We start from the raw sequence: 22,387 nt of genomic DNA on the forward strand, positions 1-22,387 counted from the left end.
CCCTCCTCTGGTCAGGTCAGCTACACCTTTTCTTCGAGTACACTGGTCCCCAAAAGCCTTGAACAGTGGGATTCATAAATTACATTTATTCAAATAAAATTATAAATCAAGGCCAGTCAGAGGTAAAGTTGATCATGAAAAATATGTCTACTCCAGGGGTTCCCAAAGTGCGGGTCAAGCATCAGGCGTCAGCTTGAGACACATTATTAAGCAGACCACCATTTTCAAGTAATATGGGAAAGAAAAAGGATCTCTCTAGTTGAAAAGCGTGAAATAGTTCTGGAAAGGTATGAAAACATTACTTAAGTGTGATCATCGTGCTATTAAGAGATTTGTAGCTGATTCAGAGAACACAAGGATTTGTGCAGATAACGGCACAATGAGGAAGATTTCTGCCAGAAAAATGCATGGGATTAAAAGAGCAGCTGGTAAAATGTCATTACAAAGCAGCAAACAGGTATTTGAAGCTGTGCCTCGGGAGTCCCATGAACATCCAGGTGTAGGATCCTCTAGAGGCTCCATAAACCTTCTATTGGGCCCCCCTTAACCAATGCTCACAAGCAGAAATGGCTCCAGCGGGCTCAGAAATACATGAAGACTAATTTTCAGTCTTGTTCATTGATGCCGTGCAACCCTGGATGGTCCAGACGGATGGAGAGGGGGATGGTTGGTGGACGCCGCCATCTCCCAATAAGGGCCGGAATCATGGGGAGCGAGCTGGTCGGCCCCTGAAGGTGTGAAACTGACCTCTGTAAATATGTGAAGTTTCTCACTGACCACTTTCTTCCACGGTACAAAATGAACTGTGCTTTCCACAACAAAATCATCTTTGTGCTTGAAAATGCACATCTCATTCTGCAAGGAACACCTCTGCGTCACTGGTGCTATGGTCATAAAAGAGAAACTTATTGTCTAATATTTGTTTGATGATTTAGTACACACACAGACCCGGATACATTCAAGTACAAGAATAAGGTTTAATTTCTGTTGAGCGTCTTTTGTAGTGGAGTAGTGGTACAATGTAGATCTTACTTGGATATAAACTCTTTCTAAAAGCTAGTTGTAGTATCTGCAGTGCTTTTGTAGTGCAGGTCTTCACTGCTGCTCATGTGTTGGACCAGAGAGGAGTCAGGCATAATTAATGAAGGCCACGAGGCAGAATGCCAGCATTTGTCTACAGCGCTAAAGAGATGTGATAGAGTCACCAGTGAGTTCCCGAAGGGTTCTGAACACTGGATACAAAACATGCACTGTGGCACCGGCCCATGCACTTACACTCATCTCTTTCATCTGCCTGGCCCCTGGGGCCGCGCTCGGCCCAACCCAAAAAAGGAACATCTCTTATCCATTCAAAGTTGTTCTTTCTCCTCCTGTTCTTTCTCCTCACCCGTTTTTCCTCTTGAACATGCACACAATCAACAACGACCCTCCGGACCACCCATCTCTCCCTCTGGCGGTTGGTCCAGCACCAGGTCAACTGTGGCTGTGTGTTCTCGTCTTGAAAGAAACCATCTGAATGCTGGCTGACTGATGTTAAGGGACAGTGCTTGTGTTTTTAAGTGGCACTGCAGTAATGACGGAGACCACAGGCACATTGGTGCCAAGACCCTCCGGAATACTTTGTCAGTGACATTAAAAGGTCCAGCTACACTCAGAGGGAAAGATCAAGGGCGAGAACAATGAGCGCTGCCACACTTAAATTGACACAGCTATAAAGAGGGAGTGTGCCAAGCCACCAAAGGTCAAAAGGATGTAGGGTTAGGGTTATAATTGTAATGTTGCTCTGCGTGGGCGTCTTAAAGATGCATTTATTTTTACATGCTGATAAATTTGTTCTCACTCGTTGGACTCTTGGAACCTGTTTCTGCAGCTTATTCCTGATTAATCCCCTCGAGGTTTGAACCACTGTTTGATAATGCCTTGCTGCTCTGTTACATCTTTTCACTACGGGCCTATTACAACTACAGAAAATTAGCACTGTTTCAATTATCAACCCCCAGAGAAAGGAGAAAGTGTGGCTAAAGCTTGAAATAGATCAGCTCATTTATCAGACTGAACACAGCTGGCATGGCACTGCTTTAAATGTGTGCATACAGCTCTAATTACAGGCCTACAGGCAGTTTGAGTTCACCTTATTCCTTTTAACAGGTTTAATGTGACATTGTGTTAAGACACTAATTGGGCTGTGTTAGTTTCTTTTCGTTATAATTGTTCTTGTCTTTAAAAATCTATTTATTATAACACTCTTCCAATAGTCTTTGGTCAAGCCACTCGACCGCTGATTGCTTATTGTTGGACCTAAGATGAAGCCGCGTGCAGTGCTTTTGTTCCTGGGCCAAATATTTCTGCGCGGGTGAATTAACAGTAAATCCCTGGGGTTTTTTACCCTTAACTCCGGGTGAAAATGATCTTGTTATCTCTATCACATCGGTCAGATTCATTATACTTAGTACCTTTAAGCAGGGGTTCTTTTCAGGCCAGAACTCAAAATAACCACAATTGTAATTGAAATTGCCCAATGAGTTGCCTAATATTTAAAATCAGGTTTCATTTGTGTTTATTTGAGTTGCTTATTATGTTATTTTCACTGAAATATGCAGTTTCCACTAAAAATACCATATATATAATATTTGACCTCCACTTTGGGAACCACTGCCTTAAAATCAGTCAAGTTACAGTGAAGAAAAACTACAGGAAGTAGAAATGAGTTCTAAAACAAAATCTTTCTATATATCATCAATAAATGGTTGACAGTTTTAACACCCATTTAACACAATAAATGTGTTAAACGCACTGTGTGACAAAACTGTAATTAGATTGTACTATGAGGTTAAAGTAACGTAACCAGAACAGCACATTATTGTGAGAATATTCACATCCCTAATTACATAGTAGTAACTGTGGTACAATCTATCCATTTTTTTTACATATTTGTCAAAGAGTAACCACAGTTATTTCTATCCAAACCTCTTCTTTACAACACCCTGCACTGCATTAGAATAAAGCCTGATTGGTTTGAACGTGAGGCTGTAAGGGGCACATTTACACACAGGAGTCGCCCAGTGGAGCGTGAGGGTGCTGACGTGTTCACCTTGTCTGAAGTACTTTGTTTGTGAGCTGCTCTTTAATATGTATGTGCATCTCTGTGTAACAGGACAGACTTCAGGTGAATGGAGGAGTGCTGACGATTAGCAGTCTGAATCTGGCTGACATCGGCATGTACCAGTGCGTGGCTGAGAACAAGCACGGCCGAGTTTTCACCAACGTCGAGCTCCGAGTCATCGGTGAGAGAAACATGCTTGTTTTGAATGGAACATCACAGTAAGGCAATGTTTTTTTTATGATTGAGACTATAGAGTGAACCCTCGCTATAACGTGGTTCACTTTTCACGGTCTCGCTGCTTCACGGATTTGCATCATGCATTGTGTTCTGCATTCTGATTGGCTAAACAGTCTCTCCGCGTCTTCTCTACCTGTGTGTCAATAACGTTACACCGTTATTGACACCCACAATGTCGACAAAACGTTCTGCACCGACAAAGGTGTTAGTCCAAATGATAACTCCACTTAAGGTTTGGTTCATTTATTTAGCGAACACCACGTTCACATTAGCCAACACCACAACGTCTACCTCGGTCCCACCCAGGCACGTAATACAGGTAAACAGAACAGTATCGCCCCCTAGCTGTCAGGCATGAGAAGTGAAACTTAGAGAAGTGAAACTTAAGAAACTAACAAAAGGCACTTGCGGTCGGGCCCAAAAGGCAGAGGAAGATGCTAACTATCGTAGAAAAACATTTATACAGTACTTTTATTTGTTAAACAAATGCTTGGGCCTGTAAAAAGGTTTTGTTCCTTGCTTTCAATGTTTTATGGAGTATTTCATTGTATAATAACTGTAAAAAAATAAAGGTTTCTACTTCAGGGATTTCGCCTATCGCGGGTTCTTTTTGGAACGTAACCCCCGCAATAAACGAGGGTTCACCTGTTGTCACATTACAAACCGAACATGTTCAATACAATAATAATATAATAATATAAAGGTTGAGGGTTCTTCAGTATCTTTGCTGTTCCTGCATTTTTCTGGACCGAAATGTCTGATGTTTTTCCTGGATCTGCTCAAACCATTCCTCCAGTTTAGGGGTCATTCCTCCAGTTTAGGGGTCATTCCTCCAGTTTGGGGGTCATTCCTCCAGTTTGGGGGTCATTCCTCCAGTTTAGGGGTCATTCCTCCAGTTTGGGGGTCATTCCTCCAGTTTGGGGGTCATTCCTCCAGTTTAGGGGTCATTCCTCCAGTTTGGGGGTCATTCCTCCAGTTTGGGGGTCATTCCTCCAGTTTGGGGGTCACTGCCCCAAGTGCTCCGATCACTACGGGCACCACCAATACCTTCACGCTCCTTGGGCTCTTTAGACGTACTCTTTGGCTTCTTGCTGCCCGGAGAATACAACTGGGACTCAACTTGAAGTTTTCTGTTGTTCGATAACATTGGCAACTGCCCAGAATATAATAGGCAGGGTAAGTTTGCAGCACCTGCCATCCTGTCATCTTATGATCCATCCAATCCACTTCTGTTCTCGCTCTGCGAAGCTGCTTTGCCTGAAAAACAAACAGTAACTTAGTAAGAATACACTACAAAATATTACAAACGTGGCGATTCCCATTGTACTCTCTGATTCTGGTATTGATTCAAGGGCTTACATTTTTAAACCAAACACAGCCTCCAAAGCTCTTCAGAGTCTTGTTTTAGAGTGCCATGTTTTTCCATTCCTCTTGACATTTGCGACTGAGCATAATTTGCACTTTTCTCAACATGTAGCGTCCTCATTATCAAACGCTGCCGAATATAGGAAAAGGAAATTCACAGACTGCAGGACGTAAATGGTTACTCAAACAGGAGTTTAGACACCCACGTTTTCGTTTTGTAACTGATCTTTAAAAAGGAGATATGAGCTTAAGAAAGTCTAAACCATCAACCTGTCAAAACCACAGGAAGAAGAACAAAAAAGAGGTGAAAACAGAGAGTGAAAACAGCTGGTGTGCAATTTTCACTCTGCTCTGATCAAGCCAAGAGCCACTTTCCAACAAGAAACACTATTGATTTGGTTGCCCACTCTGCCACAGAAGGTTTTTTATTGATTTCATTAATTTTTACATCTTTATTACATTTTCTTTTTTGGCAACATTTCAATGGTACTTGTTATTGAGATCAATTTAAACAGAAAATAATGAACACACAGAAAGAAAAGAACAAGACCGATTATACAAGTAGACTAACAGTACAGACTAGATCACACACGGCCCGTTTGTCTTTATAATCCGGCCCACCAAACATGCCAAGTAATATTTAAAATAAAAATAAATACAAATTATATATATATATATATATATATATATATATATATATAGGCATCTGTCTGCACGTGTATTCCTAATAAAGATGAAATTAAATTAATTAAATAATAGACTTAATAGCCTACTAAAAACTTGTTGCATCCATAAGATCATTAATAAATACAACACCCTTTTTCAGACATGAAGTCGACAGTCAGTAAATCAGTCAATTTGAATTAATCCAGAAAGGTTAATTTTGAATCTCATGAGCGCCATCTGGAGGGTGATATTGAAAATTTAACAAAGCTCTAAGTGCAAAAGTGTTATTCAGAATAAATGTAACAAAAATTCTGTAAAAAGATATTTCAAAAACGATATTCCAGGTGTAGGAAGAGTCATCAGTAAAAAAACAAACTGAGGAATTATAAGAGAGTTTATTCATGTTATTTTGCCAGACAAACACATCTCTCTACCAAGTACCTCTAACATTTTTCATTCTTCTCTTATAATTCTCTTATAAACACGTACTCTATCTTCAACAATTTCTGTAATATGGATCCCCACATTTTGAACCTCACCGTTTGTCCATTTCACTGGTGCTGAGCGTTTGATAGTACCGATAGTTTCAAGTAATAGTATATATTTTTTTGCACTTATAGTATATCCTCTCTTCATAATACATTACCACAGAGGTCGGCAGTGCAATGTCCACTTTTGCCAGTCCTTTTCTGGTTTATAAGTTTAAATAATACAATAATAACATAGATTATGTCATGATCAGCGCATATATTAAAGTCTCTATGATATGGCTGTGCAATTAATGGAATTTGAATAAAAGTCCAATGCTCCGTCAGTAAAAGCAAACATTAAAGCTCACAACACTTAAAGCAGAGTTCACGTTAAGTGCCAAAGCGCCCTGGAACATCCAGAGCTAAAAGGCGACATAAACATCATATATAAACTGGCCTCCTGCTCTGCGTCATGGAGGTGGTTGTTCTGTACTTCGGTACTTACTGTATTATCCAGTGATTGTTGCTTTTTTCTCTGGATATAAAAGACACAGTGACTGTACCTTTCAAACGATGAAACAAGCGACTATTATCTCCTGGTGTAATACAGCAGTCAGATTGTTTTGGCTCATGTAGGAAGCCCGCTTTTTAGCCAAAGATGTAAATGTAAAGACACATTAGTTGTCTGGTTACAGTGAGCCAGCTGGCATCTCCACAAGCCTGACTCTTGGACTGGAGGAGACGGCTTCTGCTTGTTTCCATGGAAATGCTGTTCCTTTGACTATAATATTCCACAGTATATAAGCATAAAATGTATCTATCTTTGTGGAGAATGTTTGGATGGTACATACTGTTGCTTTAAGTAATTTCAATTGAATTTATTCTCCAAAAAGTAAACCCAAAAGTGCCATATAATCTGGCTGTTTACGTCACATTAACTTTACGTAATCCTCCAGAAACTTTGATCACATAAAGTTTGTTACATATGTAGCTCATCTGATTCATTATGCTAATATTTAATTGTGATGGTACAATACGCTGCTAAATTATGATCACTTTTGTGTGTTGGATTGTACATTTATCATGGAGCACTTGTATAGGGTGCACGTCCATGAAAGGGGCTGTACCTGGACGGCTTGTGGAGTTAAAAGTAGGTCAGCCACGCCTTTTCGTTGTGTTGAGTGTGGCCCAGGTGTGTTCTGGGTGTTGTACCCCTGCGTGCCTCAAACGTGTGCATTCTGAACCGTGGACTTAACAAAAGCTGCAAAACGGAACGTATCATCGTGTCATTCGAGCGTGCCACACATACATACTTATAAATCATAGTGATCTACCAGACAAAGTGAACCAAAGAAAATCACTGTTGTTGGTGTTATGGTGTCAATAATGGTAAATGATCATTAAACTGTGATATTGTGACGTCCCTACATTGCGTTGAAGTGCTGTGTGTGTGTTTGTGGTGCGATGGCGCGTTGTCTCGTCTCGAGCATTGTGCTGACTCGGGACCAAACAGAAGCAGACGCCGGAGTCATTAAGGCCTAAAGGAGCAGCTCCAAAGCCTCCAGCTACTTTCACACACATCCAGGTCGCCTTTGGAGCCCACCTGCCTCATCCTTAATGCATAATGTCCGACTGGAGGAAACGCAGAGGATTAGACAAAAACAACATCGTTCTTAGTTTGTAGGAAATAAGTGACCTAACTAATAGAAACAGTAACTCACATGGGTTTATTTTACAATTCAACCCAAGAAGTACTAGCCTTTTTTTGACCTTTAGGGAATGAGGCAGTAATAAAAGTACTTTTCTGTGTGGACGACTTCTAAAAGAGGAGTTAGTTCATGTTTTATCTCTGTTATTTGTTTGGAACGCTTTTCATTTTCTTTTTAACTTGCCCAGTTATAATTGTACTGTTTTACTTTTACACATCAAACAAACTGGATAATAATATGACTATACTATCATTTAAACATTCAAACATATCTTAGGCTGAGCAAAATAATAGTCTGTTTGCCGTAACTCGACCGACCCGTATAAAACGAGCCGACTGAAAAAAAAAAATCTGCATTTTGTTAAAAATAAACGCCAAATTCTTTTATTTTTCAAATATTTCTCCGACTCACTGACCGGTCTTTCCTAAAGCGCTGTGTAGAATAATTTCATAGCGCTGGTAAACCTGTCTTTCAACCCAAGGGACTAACAACTCATTTCTTAACATATGCGCCTTTTCAAAAAATAAGAATTTACCTACCGACCGACCCACTTGTAAAATGCTGGGTCGGGTTACAGCAAACAGACAACTTATTTGGGGGCAGCCTTACAGTTATTGTGTTATATTAGTTAAAATCACTGAATGTTCACGATGAAGTTAGTATTGCCTTGAAATGTATTGACACGTACTTTGTTTTAAGCATTCACTGTAACAAAAAGCATTTGCGACATCCATCTTTAACCAATTTCCCTCTTATCTCTCTCCCGCAGCCATCGCTCCAGACTTTTCTCAGAACTTGCTGAAGGCCCAAACTTTGGCCCGACTTGGCGGCGACATCCTGATCGAGTGCAAGCCTCGGATGTCTCCTCGGGGCGTCATTTCGTGGAGGAAGGGCAAGGAAGCGCTGCGAGAAAGCCACAGGTATCTACGTTCTTTCTGTTCTGCCAAAGAAGCAGAATGTCTATCGTGTATATTGTTTAGCTCATCTACTTTACGTTGGCGTCTTATCAGCTACTTTATTGCTCCCCGTTTGGTATTCTCTGTGCCAGACTGCAGAGGAGATGACACAACTATCTGAATTGCACAACACAACACAGTATAAAGCACTTTCCTGGCTTGCCTCCGAGCAGGTTTTTTCTTTTTTTTTTTTCTGTTTACTTAAGGTAATTGGCCATTCCTAGACGGAGGCACTTGGATCGATTGGCTCCCCCATCAGCTCATTAGCCGCGTTGTAAGTCCGGGCGGGTCGTTTGAGCTCCGGGCGTCCGTGGTGATGCGGGGGCCGCCACAGACACGAGCAAGAGGCGCGAGAAATCCCCAAAAGGACAGATCAATGGTCATCCACTCACCCACTCCTGCGTTCTTGTGTGATAGTAGCTGGACACCGGGGAAACCAGCTCGTACCTTGTTTTATTAGAATCCGGGCTAAGTGCAAATCAATGTAATATCGTTGTCAAGTGGATGTGGACAGGGAAAAGTTAATAAGACGAGAGGAAAGCCACTGCCTGATGGTGCTTCCTTTGGACATCTAAATAGGATAATGCGGAAATACATGTTGTTTACTTTTCTTGCTATTATTTAAGCCAATAAATGTGTATTTTTCAGTGCAGTGTCAATTCTATGAGGTATTGTGTATAGCCTATGTTGTTTTGACTGTCAGCTAGCTCAGATAGCCTTATTATTTTGTATTTTGAACTGGCAATTTTGAAATCATTTACATAATTGATAGTTATGAAGAAGCAAAAATGAATAATTGTGACGATATTTTAAGATAAATTAAGTCATTTTGATTCAATCTGTGCTGCAAAAAAGTAAACCTAAATGTACAGTTCTTTCACAATCATTTTACTTTTGCAATTGACTTTAAAAAGTTGGTCACATACTATAGGAACAGTAATGTATTTGATTGAAAGAGAATGAAGGATTTCACTTTGTTTTGTCACGCTTCAATAGTCGTGAATAACCGTTACATCGTGAGTAGCAATTTGTAACTTCATGGTTTACAGTATCAGTCCTTCCTCCATCCAGAAAGTTGCTTGGGTTTGATATGAAACCACTGAACCAAACAATTCTCACAATCACTTCTGCCATGGGATTGTTGCTCATCTAGTTTATTATGCTGATATTTAATTGTGATGCTAAATTATTATTACTTTTGTGTGTTAGATTGTACATGTTAGCACGGAGCACTTTAATTAGAGTGAACGTTCATGAAAGGGGCTGTACCTGGACGGCGTGTGGCGTTAAAAGTAGGTCAGCCACGCCTATTCATTTGTGTTGAGTGTGGCCCAGGTGTGTTGTGGGTGTTGTACCCTGCCTGCCTCATATGTGTTATTCTGAACCGTGGACTTAATAAAAGTTGCAAAACGGAATGTATCGGCGTATAGGGTGCAACAGGATCAACCCCTCCTGATGGTGCTATCTCGGTGAATGCCAAATCTCTGTAATAACCAACAACAATCCAAAGGTAGTCCCACTATAACCAATTAGCACTTTGGAAAACGTTATATAATCATCTTTCCTGTTTGAAAACTTGCTCGTCCCAGCAGGAAGTCCTACACCTGGTTGTGTGTGTGTGCTGCTTTGAAATGAGATGAATTGTTGAACAGGCTCAGAAGCTTCCCTCACTCACTCAGAGCATTTTGGGACATCCAATCTGTTAGCTTCAGGTTACGTTTTCACTGCTTTCTGTTTCTCCTCTTAATAATTGCTTTGTTTGGGCCATTTGAGGACATCATATAGCTTGCGTCCTGTATTAATTACATAAACTTCAGACTTGGTAACCTGAAATAATGTCTGGGAAACACCTCAAAGCTTTAGTTGGCATGACATGTCTAAAGAGACTGGGCCTGCATGTGCCACACGCTTTAGAACATTGCATGCTTTCTAATGTTTTAAGTTTAAGATACCAACACTTCAGAGTACTTCAGTAGCTGATTGTTCCATGGCTCATTTCTTTACTTGTTTATGCTGTTTCTTTCTTTCTTTTCTCAACTCTTTTTGTCGTATGAACTATAAACGATATACTCGATGTTCAAAATCTTTAATCCGGTCTTAATCTAGTAGTCAACAGAGTCCAGATGATACAACTGACTCTTTTTCTACATTGGAAGAAGAATGAGGGGTGTCACCGACTTGAAAACAACATTTACAATATTATCAACATTTGCATTGGGGGTGCACTGATATACCAGCCCAGTATCGGTATCGGCCGATATTCACGTCATTGAATAATATCGGTTTCAGCCAAAACCACTGATATCAGTCTGCGATGTTGGTAATTCTGCCGTCCCTTCAGAAACAGGACGAAAACAAGGAATAAAACCACTGCTCCGTGACAGAGGATTTCCGCTGCTGTATTCTAACAGAACAGACTGTAAACGCAATGTTTTTTCAGACACTATTTGAATAGTTTTTCTCATGAACGATCAGTTTAGACAGTTTAGTTTTGTTTACTCAAAATAACTTAATTGTGAGAGGTTTTTAAGAAGAAGAGAGAATGCTGAGTGTTTGATATATTGCCCACCTCTAAAACCAATGTTAAATTGACTTATTTGACAGACTTTGGACAAAAATGGACAATTTATGCGGTGAACTTGGATCCCTGCCTTGTACTGCTTTTCTGCTTCGATCTCTCTGCATCATGTTCTGTGTTTTGAAATAGAACATTTTAAAACACAATAAAAAGAAAAGCTTATTAATCCTGTAACCCACTTCATAATATCACTAAAACAGCATCAAATACATATCCCTATTGTGTGTCCGTGAATGTATCATCCGGTGACGTGGTTTACCACTACGGCACGTTACATACACCTAATACTCACTGCGTCGCTTCAGCCGATCACGCTCTTTGCCGCGGCCGACACAAGCGTCTCCGTTCAGTGCGTGGAGAGATCACCGTCCCATCACCAAACCGCCGCTCACGCTAGGAGTATAAAGTGGGATTTGACCTGGTGTGGCTAGTTTGGAGCAAAGAACCAGCCTGGAACCGGAGCCTGAATACTTGTGAATGTATTTGTGATCATATAGATTGTAAGCACTTCAGTGTATGGAACAAAATATCTGCGGCGCGCAGGAGCGTGTAACAGTAGATTTAGCATGTTTTGCATCAGTAGAACAGACGCTTCTAAGTGTGCAGCCTTAGTCACGGCAAAACACACTGGAGAAAATGTGGTAAACGGGTTTAAAATGTGTATTTGCGATATAAAGGAGTTAGCGCTGCGCCTAGCAGTCAAGGAAACGGGCGCGCGCGTCTTCTCACGCTCTCCCGGGGCCGCGCGCAGGGACGGAGCCGCTTCGTCACAGACTCACACAGGATTTTGACAAAAAATTGCTTCACGCGCTCTTATCTTTTGACTTAATACCGCTTTTTATATTTCATTTAACGCTATTTTGCGTTGTAGGCAGTACTTTATGAAAAAAAATAACAATTTATTTTATTTATATTGTAGAAATCAATAATCTAAGTGCGGCAGATCCGTAAACCAAGTAACAAAATAACTAAGGCCTTAAACGTGTTTCATCTCTAAACCCTTTCTCTACTAGCATACTAACACATATGCTACACTCTCTCTGTACATTTTGCAACAAGCATAGCTGATTTTAACGCTTGCTTTATGACAAAACAAGAGCACTAGAACACAACATATTTAGCCTCATTTAGGATCTTTAGAAGGAATCACACATTGACATAATGTGCTGATTATTTCTTGTTAAACGCTGGAATCTCCATCCCCAACTCGTACAAGAAAATCTCCTTCCATAGATCCGGCTTTACAACAAATGCTAGATTTCTCATTTGTTCTTAAGTGCCATAGCCTCGAGTGTGCACGCTACGAACAAGGTGCTATAGGCGTGTGCATTATTGCCTATAAAACTAGTCCTGGCCTCTCTTCCTCTTTTGCTTGATATTAAAATGGCTGCCCGTGTTATAACAGCAGTGGCACAACACTAATCCTTCCCACTGGCTCAGCTAAAATACCCATAATTCCTTCTAATCTTGCAGGGATAATGTTTTCAAGGATGGGGAGCAGAGGAGGATGAATCAGCTAAGAACAAGGCTGGATCTGATTAGTTAATATAATGAAATCAGCGCTGTAGTCATATACCTTTATACTACGGGAATTTTCAACGTGATAGCTTCATCGTGTGGGTTACCGTGCACTCACCGCCGCGCAATGAGGCAAAAGTGCTGGCTCTAATTGAATTTCACTGCTGACCACTGCCAGCAACTGTAAAATGGATATAGGAAATGGCTCTCAGGAATATTACCTTACGATTGGACCACTGTGTTTAAGGTTGTTATGCCAGACATTAAATTACACCGGCTCATTGTTTCACGTGGATCCATTGAGGCTGCATTTCCATTAAGCGAAATTGAACAGGTCAGTGAGGTAAGGGGCAGGTCAGCTCGGGCGGGGGTTGTATTTCAATGGGAGATGTGGAGAACATGGCATCAGCTGGTTAGTAACAAAGCCATTTAAGGTAGATAGCATGTTTTGTTGACTGTTGACGGGGCTTGACAAAGGGTTTTTAATATTTGTACACTCATTTAATTGATTCATTGTTATATGGACTGTACACAGACTGAGAGAAGAGATTATATGACTCAGATAGAGGCATCTCTTTAGCTTTATCTCATTGAAATATAGCAAAAACCTTATATATATATATATATATATATTTTTTTTTTATTTTTTTTTTTTAAATCTACGTTAAACAACCAATCAATTAATTTAAATAACAGTTGCTTGATTATTCATTTTGCAGCAAAGTGATCAATAGTTGTAGCTCTGATTGACAGGCACTTTTGTAGCATCAGAAAATTGTTACGTTCCAAGACCAGAAGTATCAATGTAGTACAATAATATTTGAGTTTATGGTCATTAGAAATAGGAATAATACACATACCCAACATTTAAAACAACATTTAGACATTCTTGCTTTGGGTTATTGTGTCAGTGGCATAAATGAGTTATTTAACGCCTGTATTTTCTTCAGAACTATATCGCACTTCAAATCATTACGGTGACAAGCCGACAGTACAACGAATCGTTTCAAAGCGATAATTACCTCTGGCAGCATGAGATGGAACAATGAAAATGCCAGGATCACGCTGCACCGGTGCAAACAGCTCCAATAAAAGTGTCACGGAAACAAAGCGCTTTCCTGATGCGTTGTCCTCGTGGAAGTGAAATGGATAAACATGGGTCGCCATAATATACTGACTTAATTATACAATCCCTTTTAAGTGCTTGAAGTAATATTTTTCATTTACAACCTCAAGTTTTTGTTGCACCGTGGAGAGAAGAACGCAAGCTTTTAGACACAGCTCACTTTAACAGCGGGCCAATAAGGTTGAGCTAAAGTACTTGTTTACTATATCACGCTGCCCAAGCTTTTATGTTAGCCACAAATTCGCCCGCTTACTTAATTGCTCCTGGGAAGCATTTAAGAGGAAGGGGAAAAAAAACAGGAAGAAAGTGAAAGCATTTTTTGTGAGATACTGCCGCCTACGTCTTTATCTCGTCGGATCCTCTTGTTGCGTTGCCAGATAGGAGCCTTGACACACGCTGCTGCTCGGTTTAATGGCAATCCTTATCCGAGTGACATCTCATATCCATAACTCTTTATTATGGTCTATTGCAAAGGAAGCCCTCGGATCAAACGGGAGAATAGACTGTGCCGCAGGCTCTGTGCGGCGGATGGGCTTCTCTAATGTGTTTTAATACTCCCAGCCTTTTAAACGCACAGGTCATTTTTGATCATTTCGGGCGGTTTCGGCGGTTGCCTTAGAGGGAGCCGTCAGTAAAAGCCGTCTCCCCTCTCCCCTCAAACTCATTATACCCCCTCATGTAGTTTACAAGATAAGATAGGTGCTTTAAGTGAGGATTTACAAGCGAAGGCATGTATCAATGGGGCAATTAATTTCTGGGAGCTCAAAGTGGTCAGGAAATTGCTCCACGGCCCCGGCTGATTGGCAATATTGAATAGAAAGAAATTTAATTTGAGCCTTTCTGACCTTCTGTATAAATGCTGTGGAGATTTATTTGGACAGACGTGCACTCTTTCAATTGTTGCAGCCAGTTTACTGAACTCTGAGGTTTCTCTTCATCGAGTTGCGTTTAAATACGAACACAGAGATTCAGAAACTTTGTGATGGACGCTCTGTTTCATTTCGATGCTATTTCGTTTGCGTTTCGTCTGGAAGTTTGAAAAGTGCATTTATTTTCCGTTACGTCGCTTGCTTTATCTGCGCTGGGCCTGGTTATCGTACCTCATGTATAGCCTGTACGCGCAATACATTCTGTCTTCTCAATGGAAAGAGATTGAATGTATAGAAGCATCGAATCAGCCACAACTTCAGGAAACAGTAAATTGAAATGTTATATCACTGGGCAGGCTGTAAAAATAAATACGTGCAAGTCGCGTTAAATGGAGGAAACTTAAAAGGAAACAAACATGAATCTCATATCAGAGGAAAGATATTCTCAGCAGAACATTTTGACGCTGTGTAGTTTTCTATTTAATTCTTATAAACTGAAATTACACCAGTGTTATTTCTGGCGATTATATTCCGTCATAGTTTTAGTCAATGGCATAATTTTACTGACTAAAACTAAATAAAGAGTAATCATATGGCAAATAATATGACTAAAATTATATATTTTCATCCACTGAACTGTATTTTCTGGACTGTAAGTCGCACCAGCCAAAAAATACATAATAGAGAAGAAAAAAACATATATAGGTCACACTGGAGTATGAAATGCGGTTGCAAGTTTGAAAATAACAAATAATATCACATATAAGTCACTCCGGAGTATAAGTATATAAGTATAAGTCACACCTCGGCCAAAACAATGAAAAATACGGTATTACTTGTCGATAGCTAACAAAGATGAATGAAAAAGACAATTCTACTGCCCAAAACCAGCCCATAAACAACTTGATTATGGATGTAGTCTATATCTGACTAAATTAGCTTCACATTATAGCCAACTAAAACTAGACAAAAACAGAATAATTTGACTCTTTGGACGAAAAGTAAAACTTTATCTCAAAATTAACTCCCTGACTGAAGCACCTGTCTCTGATCCTAAACCCTGCCTCAGCCCCTGTCGAACAACCGTCCATGAAAAATGCATGTGAGCTCAGCAGGCTTAATGGCAATTGCTTGTTTGTAATAGCGCGGATAAACCGAGCCAAACGAAGTGATTAGCTCAACAAGCCGCCGACGTGGGCCGGGCTCTGGAGGGTTCCCTTTTAACAGTGTGATATTTTGTGGATTCCCGGTGGGATTTGAGCTCGGCGCCTGGCTCCTCGGGAGATCAGAGCTGCGACAGTCACCGCTGCTCCAGGACATCTCAGCCAGACGCTTTACAGAAAACCGGTGACAAAACACAGCTAAATACACAAGTGAGATAAGGACTGGTGTCTCCTGGGACCAATGTGTCCTGTAGTAATAGTCAAGAGCTTCTATTGAATGTTCATTAACAGGTCAGCATGGTAAATGGTGCAATAAGGAAAACATATTGATAGAGTGAATGTATGGGACTATAACGTGTCTGGGTGTTACAGTCGCTCTGCTCAGGGCCCAGTGGAAATACCAGGGAAAAGTCCAATTTATCATGTCACGTCTTCCCTCTTTAATGTGCTTTTATTGTGACTTCAGCTTAGCACCTCAACCTCACGGCAAGTAGGTTCTGGGATCGGCTCCTTTTTGCTTTTTCTGGGTGGGCTTTGTACCTTCTCCCCTTCACTATGAAGGTTTCCTCTGGGTGATTCATCAAACGTTCTCTGATTGTGGGCTTTATCAGACAGGACGGCAAATGAAAGGAAATTGTGGAGAGCCGGACTCAAACTCATGACCCTGCGGGTCGCTCACATGAGGCATGATTAGTCAAATTCATCAAGGTTAAGTTAGGTAAGATTGAGATTTTTTAATCCAAAAAATGTGGCTGTTTTTAGTATTAAATAGCATGGTTAAAAGTCTGTATTGTTCATGTTGAGGAAATCAATTCAAAAAGAAGAAAAACATTTTTATTTTATTTTTTAAAGAAACAAATAGATATTGATCAGTAGAAGGAGAAAACCCAGGAGGTCAGGTTAACACATGTAGTAGAGGAGAATCTTCCAGCTACATCGCTCTGTTAGATAACGTGATGACAACGACAAACAATCAAGGTTACATTGCAAAGTTGGTGTGTGAATATTACTTATTATATCACAACTATGTCTAGGGCTGGTATTGCCTAGTACCTTAGGCCACAGTTATTCTATTACTTGGTTTACGGATCCGCCGCACTTAGAGTATTGATTTCTACAATATAAATAAAATAAATTATTATATATATATTTTTTTTAGAAAGTACCGCCGACAACGCAAAATAGCTTTGAATGAAATACAAAAAGCAGTATTAAGTCAAAAGATGAGAGCGCGTGAAGCAATTTCTCATCAAAATCCTGCGGGAGTGAGAGACGGCGCCGCTCCGACCCTTCGCGCGGCCCCGGGAGAGCGGGAGAAGACGCGCGCGGGAGAAGACGCGCGCGGGAGAAGACGCGCGCGGGAGAAGACGCGCGCGGGAGAAGACGCGCGCGGGAGAAGACGCGCGCGGGAGAAGACGCGCGAAGACGCGCGCGGGAGAAGACGCGCGCGGGAGAAGACGCGAAGACGCGTGCGGTCCCGGGAGAGAGCGGGAGAAGACGCGCGCGGCCGTTTTCAACTCCTTTATATAGCACCTTTTAAACCCGTTTTGAAGTTATGAATTATCCAAATAATGTCACCTGTTGCGCATATTTGTTTACTCAATCCACATGGTCCACCGGGGAGTGGGGCGGGTTCTCCCTCGCACAGGCCACTGCGCGCCGTGATCACAACGCACCGTGCGCACGGGCCGCGGTGCGCGCCGCGGTGGTGCCGCCTAATGTTGGCCTAATGCTCGTTGCTGAGAGAGTTTTTTAGCATTTCAAAACAATTACTGCCACAACGATGTATTGAAGCTTCAAAGCAACAAAAAGACGAAATGTCCCCCCCCCCCCCCCCCCCCCAAGATGAGAAATAGTACGTCTTTTCAGCTTCAACCCATTTTGAGATGATCCCTTAGAAGCGTCAATTCTACCAATGCAAAACACGCTAAATCTACTGTTACGCTCACCTGCGCGCCGCGTCTCCTCGCTCTCCTTCCGTGGTGCGTTTTGGAAAAACCCGGAAGAAAAAATCTTTTGAAATTGAAATGATATTTATATTAATAATTCGCCCGCCTGTTCAATATATTTCATTTAAACTGCGGCCTTACGAGACAATACGTATCCTGATAATTGGAGCTTGATTGGATATGTGTCCTGACCATTTTTCCTGATTGGATGTTGACTCGTTGCGACCGTAATAAAGATATCTTGAGATTTGGATGAATACTTGATTTGATATTCAACATACTTAAATAGTCAGGTAAAATACAAATGTCACAATATGACTTAGCCTAACAACGTGTATTTACTCTGCATCCATCACATTCCACCTGTGAGAACGAGGTGAAGGTTTCAGACAGGCAGAACATCCAGATAGATCTTAGATTTCCCCACTGGGCTTATGATTGATTATTTTTGTGTGGGACGAGTGTCAATACTGCTCAGACATTTTAATAAAAGACCTTGGAATCCGTCTGGAACTTTCGATTAAAATAAAATCTACAATTGTGGCCTCGAACAGTGTTACAAGATAATATCCTGCACATTCTTGGTTTCCCTCTCGATGATGCAAGAGAATCAGCAGGAAGTGAGCAGCGAGTCTGTCTTTTAAGAGATACGATGGATCACCTGCAGTAATTACACAGATCAAAGCGAACAATGAGATATGTTTCTGAAGCAACAGCAGCTCGATGGGAGGAGAGACAAAAGATCAAACATGAACTGTCAGTGTGCGTCAATAATTCACATACGGGAGAATACATAGATTAGAACAAGGCCTGTGGATGGAATGTTTCCCAAACCTTTATGAAAAATGTACGAAAATGATTGGTTCATAAATATCTTGTGAGGTGAGAAAGTAGTTATAGTTCTTTAAGATTTTGAGCTCAATGATTGGGCTAGAAAGCTGTTGGTGGTGTTTTTACGTCAATCCTAAGAATGATACAAAATAAAACATATGACTCCAAACCCGGCTCTTGGTCCAGAGCAGGGTCTCGGTCCAGAGCAGGGTCTCGGTCCAGAGCAGGGTCTCGGTCCAGAGCAGGGTCTTGGTCGAGCCGAGATTGAAAATATTATATTGGAGATCTTTATCATATATTTATTGGAGGGCACAAGTCTAATTTAGTTGGGCTGTATTTGTTCCACTAATTCCCTTAAAGATGGACTTAGTAAGGTTTGTGGTGAGGCATCCACAACCTGCTTGTCTCCATGGAGATGCCCTAGCCTTGCCTGGAATGTTCCTCGCAGGGTTGAACTGTGCCTGAGTTTTTTCATGCAATTTAATCAAATCAGTTTTACCCCAGCACAGACATTTTGAAAAAACAGCTCTTAGGGTCAAAATGAGACAGTTGTGTGCTGTCTGCATCTAATCTGTATCTAATCTGTATTCTCCGCAGAGCCAAATGTGAGCGGTTAGCTAATGGGGAGACGTGTGAATAAACTAAATGTGTAAATAATCCCGATGCTCAGAATGCATTACATTTTAAGTCAGTAAAAATCATGTTCAACACCTTTAAACGAACCTCATTTATTCAATTACAGCTGTTTTTACTACAAAAATAATTGAAGAAGGTGGTTCCTCGGCTCATTTGTCACAGTTTGACCTGTGACCTGGCCTTGTTACCTTAACTAGACAAACAAAAACAGTGCCTAGGCTATTATTATCCAAGACAAAAGGTTTTTTCCACTACAATGCAAAATGAACACGTTTGGACTAAGTTAACCACTACAGTGTTTCCCTCTTTTATATTCCCCCCATGACTTTGCTCAAAAGCACAAGGACGGACTGGAATGGCAGCGCAGGCTCCTGCCGTATCGTGCTTTGTGTGTGTCACAGCGTTTGCTGCATATTCAGGTCCTGTTTATGGGAGGACGTCTGAGTCTCATCTCGCAAGGACAAATATGTGACATTTGGACGCTTTTTCAGTCAAAACAAAAATGGGTTCTTAGGAACTTTATGTGGATGATTTATATTTAGCCGGAGACTTTTGAAAAAAAAGTGAAAATGTCTGTCTGTGCCACAACTTTGGAATGACTAGTTTTCAAGTTCGGTTGTGTATTTTTTGATCGACTTTAACCCATTCAGGAAAGTAGTTTAATCATTATTGATAAAAAGAGTCTACAATCTAAATTTTTTAGACATTTTTGTCTTCAGCACGTACATTTTACGCAATTACATTTATATCAGAAAGGGTTGACGCTCTCGTAATGGCATAGAGAAATTACATCGTTATCCTTATGGCTAATTTTGGACAGCTCCATGGAAACTCTTAAGAACAGCTATTTTTGCCAATCTGTAAAGGCCACGGTTAAGGCTGAAAATAATTGATCCGACTTACAACAAGACAATTAAACCTTAAAGACCAATTAAAGCCTAAGATTTCTTCCAATGAATTACCTTCAGAGTATACGCCCTATTTTTTTAACAAAATTGAACGCGATCCCTTCACTTGATTGAACAATGACCCTTATTAAAAAAAACACAGTCTGAAGAATTACACCGACATTTACAAGTTACTCTGTTTAATGAAATCCGTGTATTGGTTTAGCCGACTCATTGGAATTCTCCTGTTTGTAACACTTCACATCTTTGGACAATTCTCAGCAAATGAATCGCAACTTATTATAGTTTTAAAACAGTATCTTTTTGCTGTTGAAGTCATAAGAAAGTAGCTTGGCCCTGTCCGTGTCACTCCAAAGCACTATGAACCAATTAAAAGTTGCACGGATAAACGGATAAACTCGGGGCAATACTTGAAATGCTTGAGGACATTAGACCAGCTCATTAAGAGTAAACTCCAATGCACTTTGAGTATATGAACTAACAGACGCTCCAGCTCTAACCGCTGCTTCGTTTTCAGCCCCACTGCCGTGTCAGCGGCCCTAATGTGGCTGGTGCCCCTCGTGTCACTGCCCTGTCAGCGGCCCTAATGCGGCTGGTGCCCCTCGTGTCACTGCCCTGTCAGCGGCCCTAATGCGGCTGGTGCCCCTCGTGTCACTGCCCTGTCAGCGGCCCTAATGCGGCTGGTGCCCCTCGTGTCACTGCCCTGTCAGCGGCCCTAATGCGGCTGGTGCCCCTCGTGTCACTGCCCTGTCAGCGGCCCTAATGCGGCTGGTGCCCCTCGTGTCACTGCCCTGTCAGCGGCCCTAATGCGGCTGGTGCCCCTCGTGTCCCTGCCCTGTCAGCGGCCCTAATGCGGCTGGTGCCCCTCGTGTCACTGCCCTGTCAGCGGCCCTAATGCGGCTGGTGCCCCTCGTGTCACTGCCCTGTCAGCGGCCCTAATGCGGCTGGTGCCCCTCGTGTCACTGCCCTGTCAGCAGCCCTAATGCGCCTGCACCTGCCCCTCGTGTCACTGCCCTGTCAGCGGCCCTAATGCGTCTGCACCTGCCCCTTGTATCCCTGCCCTGTCAGCGGGCCTAATGCGGCTGCACCTGCCCCTCGTGTCCCTGCCCTGTCAGCGGCCCTAATGCGGCTGGTGCCCCTCGTGTCACTGCCCTGTCAGCGGCCCTAATGCGGCTGGTGCCCCTCGTGTCACTGCCCTGTCAGCGGCCCTAATGCGGCTAGTGCCCCTCGTGTCACTGTCTTCTCAGCGGCCCTAATGCGCCTGCACCTGCCCCTCGTGTCACTGCCCTGTCAGCGGCCCTAATGCGGCTGCACCTGCCCCTTGTATCCCTGCCCTGTCAGCGGGCCTAATGCGGCTGCACCTGCCCCTCGTGTCCCTGCCCTGTCAGCGGCCCTAATGCGGTTGGTGCCCCTCGTGTCACTGCCCTGTCAGCGGCCCTAATGCGGCTGGTGCCCCTCGTGTCACTGCCCTGTCAGCGGCCCTAATGCGGCTAGTGCCCCTCGTGTCACTGTCTTCTCAGCGGCCCTAATGCGCCTGCACCTGCCCCTCGTGTCACTGCCCTGTCAGCGGCCCTAATGCGGCTGCACCTGCCCCTTGTGTCCCTGCCCTGTCAGCAGCCCTAATGCGGCTGGTGCCCCTCGTGTCTGTTTCAGAGTCACCGTGCTGGAGACCGGGAGCATTCGGATTTCCAACGTCACCAAAATGGACGCCGGGCTCTACACGTGCGTGGCCAGGAACCAGTTTGGCGTGGCGAGCAGTGCTGGGAGTCTACTGGTGAAAGGTGAGTAATGATATCTCATGGGAAGACTTCTTGAGTTTGGTAAAGCAAGTACCGGACTGTCCGGAGTATAAGTCGCACCGGAGTATAAGTCGCACCAGCCAAAAAAATCATAATAGAGAAGAAAAAAACATATATGAGTCGCTCTGGAGTATGAAATAAGGTTACAAGTGTGAAAATAACAAATAATATCACATATAAGTCGCTCCGGAGTATAAGTATTTAAGTATAAATATAAGTATAAGTTGCACCCCGGCCAAAACTAAGAAAAAAGGTGCGACTCATAGTCTGGAAAATACGGTATATCCCTGTTCTATATATATGTTCTAATTTAAGATAAAATAGGAGAACCTTTGTTTGTCCCACAATAAGGAAAGTGTTGCAATGCATAGTTCAAGAACAGCAGAAGAAAAGAGACATGCAATAAAAAACAAGAGAAGTAACTTTAAAAATAGACTTAAATCTAGCGTTTTTTTTGAGCCGGGGGTCTCGCGGTGCACCTGAAACACATCACGGCTGTCCCTA

The 22,387-nt window shown here is 42.1% G+C and overlaps 1 protein-coding gene across 1 annotated transcript in view; it reads left to right on the top strand.

Annotated features, from left to right (window-relative positions):
* LOC140363553 (contactin-4-like) overlaps nt 1-22,387 on the top strand; it is a 218,166-nt gene that overhangs the window by 118,615 nt on the left and 77,164 nt on the right. Inside the window, exons 9-11 of the mRNA XM_072450184.1 lie at nt 3,155-3,284; nt 8,320-8,470; nt 21,738-21,865. Of these exons, the coding sequence (XP_072306285.1) occupies nt 3,155-3,284; nt 8,320-8,470; nt 21,738-21,865 (409 nt within the window). The remainder of the gene's footprint in view (nt 1-3,154; nt 3,285-8,319; nt 8,471-21,737; nt 21,866-22,387) is intronic.

Source organism: Eucyclogobius newberryi, unplaced genomic scaffold, assembly GCF_026437365.1.
Source record: "Eucyclogobius newberryi isolate DKJ021-1_F unplaced genomic scaffold, fEucNew1.0.hap1 SCAF_17, whole genome shotgun sequence".
Lineage (NCBI taxonomy): Eukaryota > Metazoa > Chordata > Actinopteri > Gobiiformes > Gobiidae > Eucyclogobius > Eucyclogobius newberryi.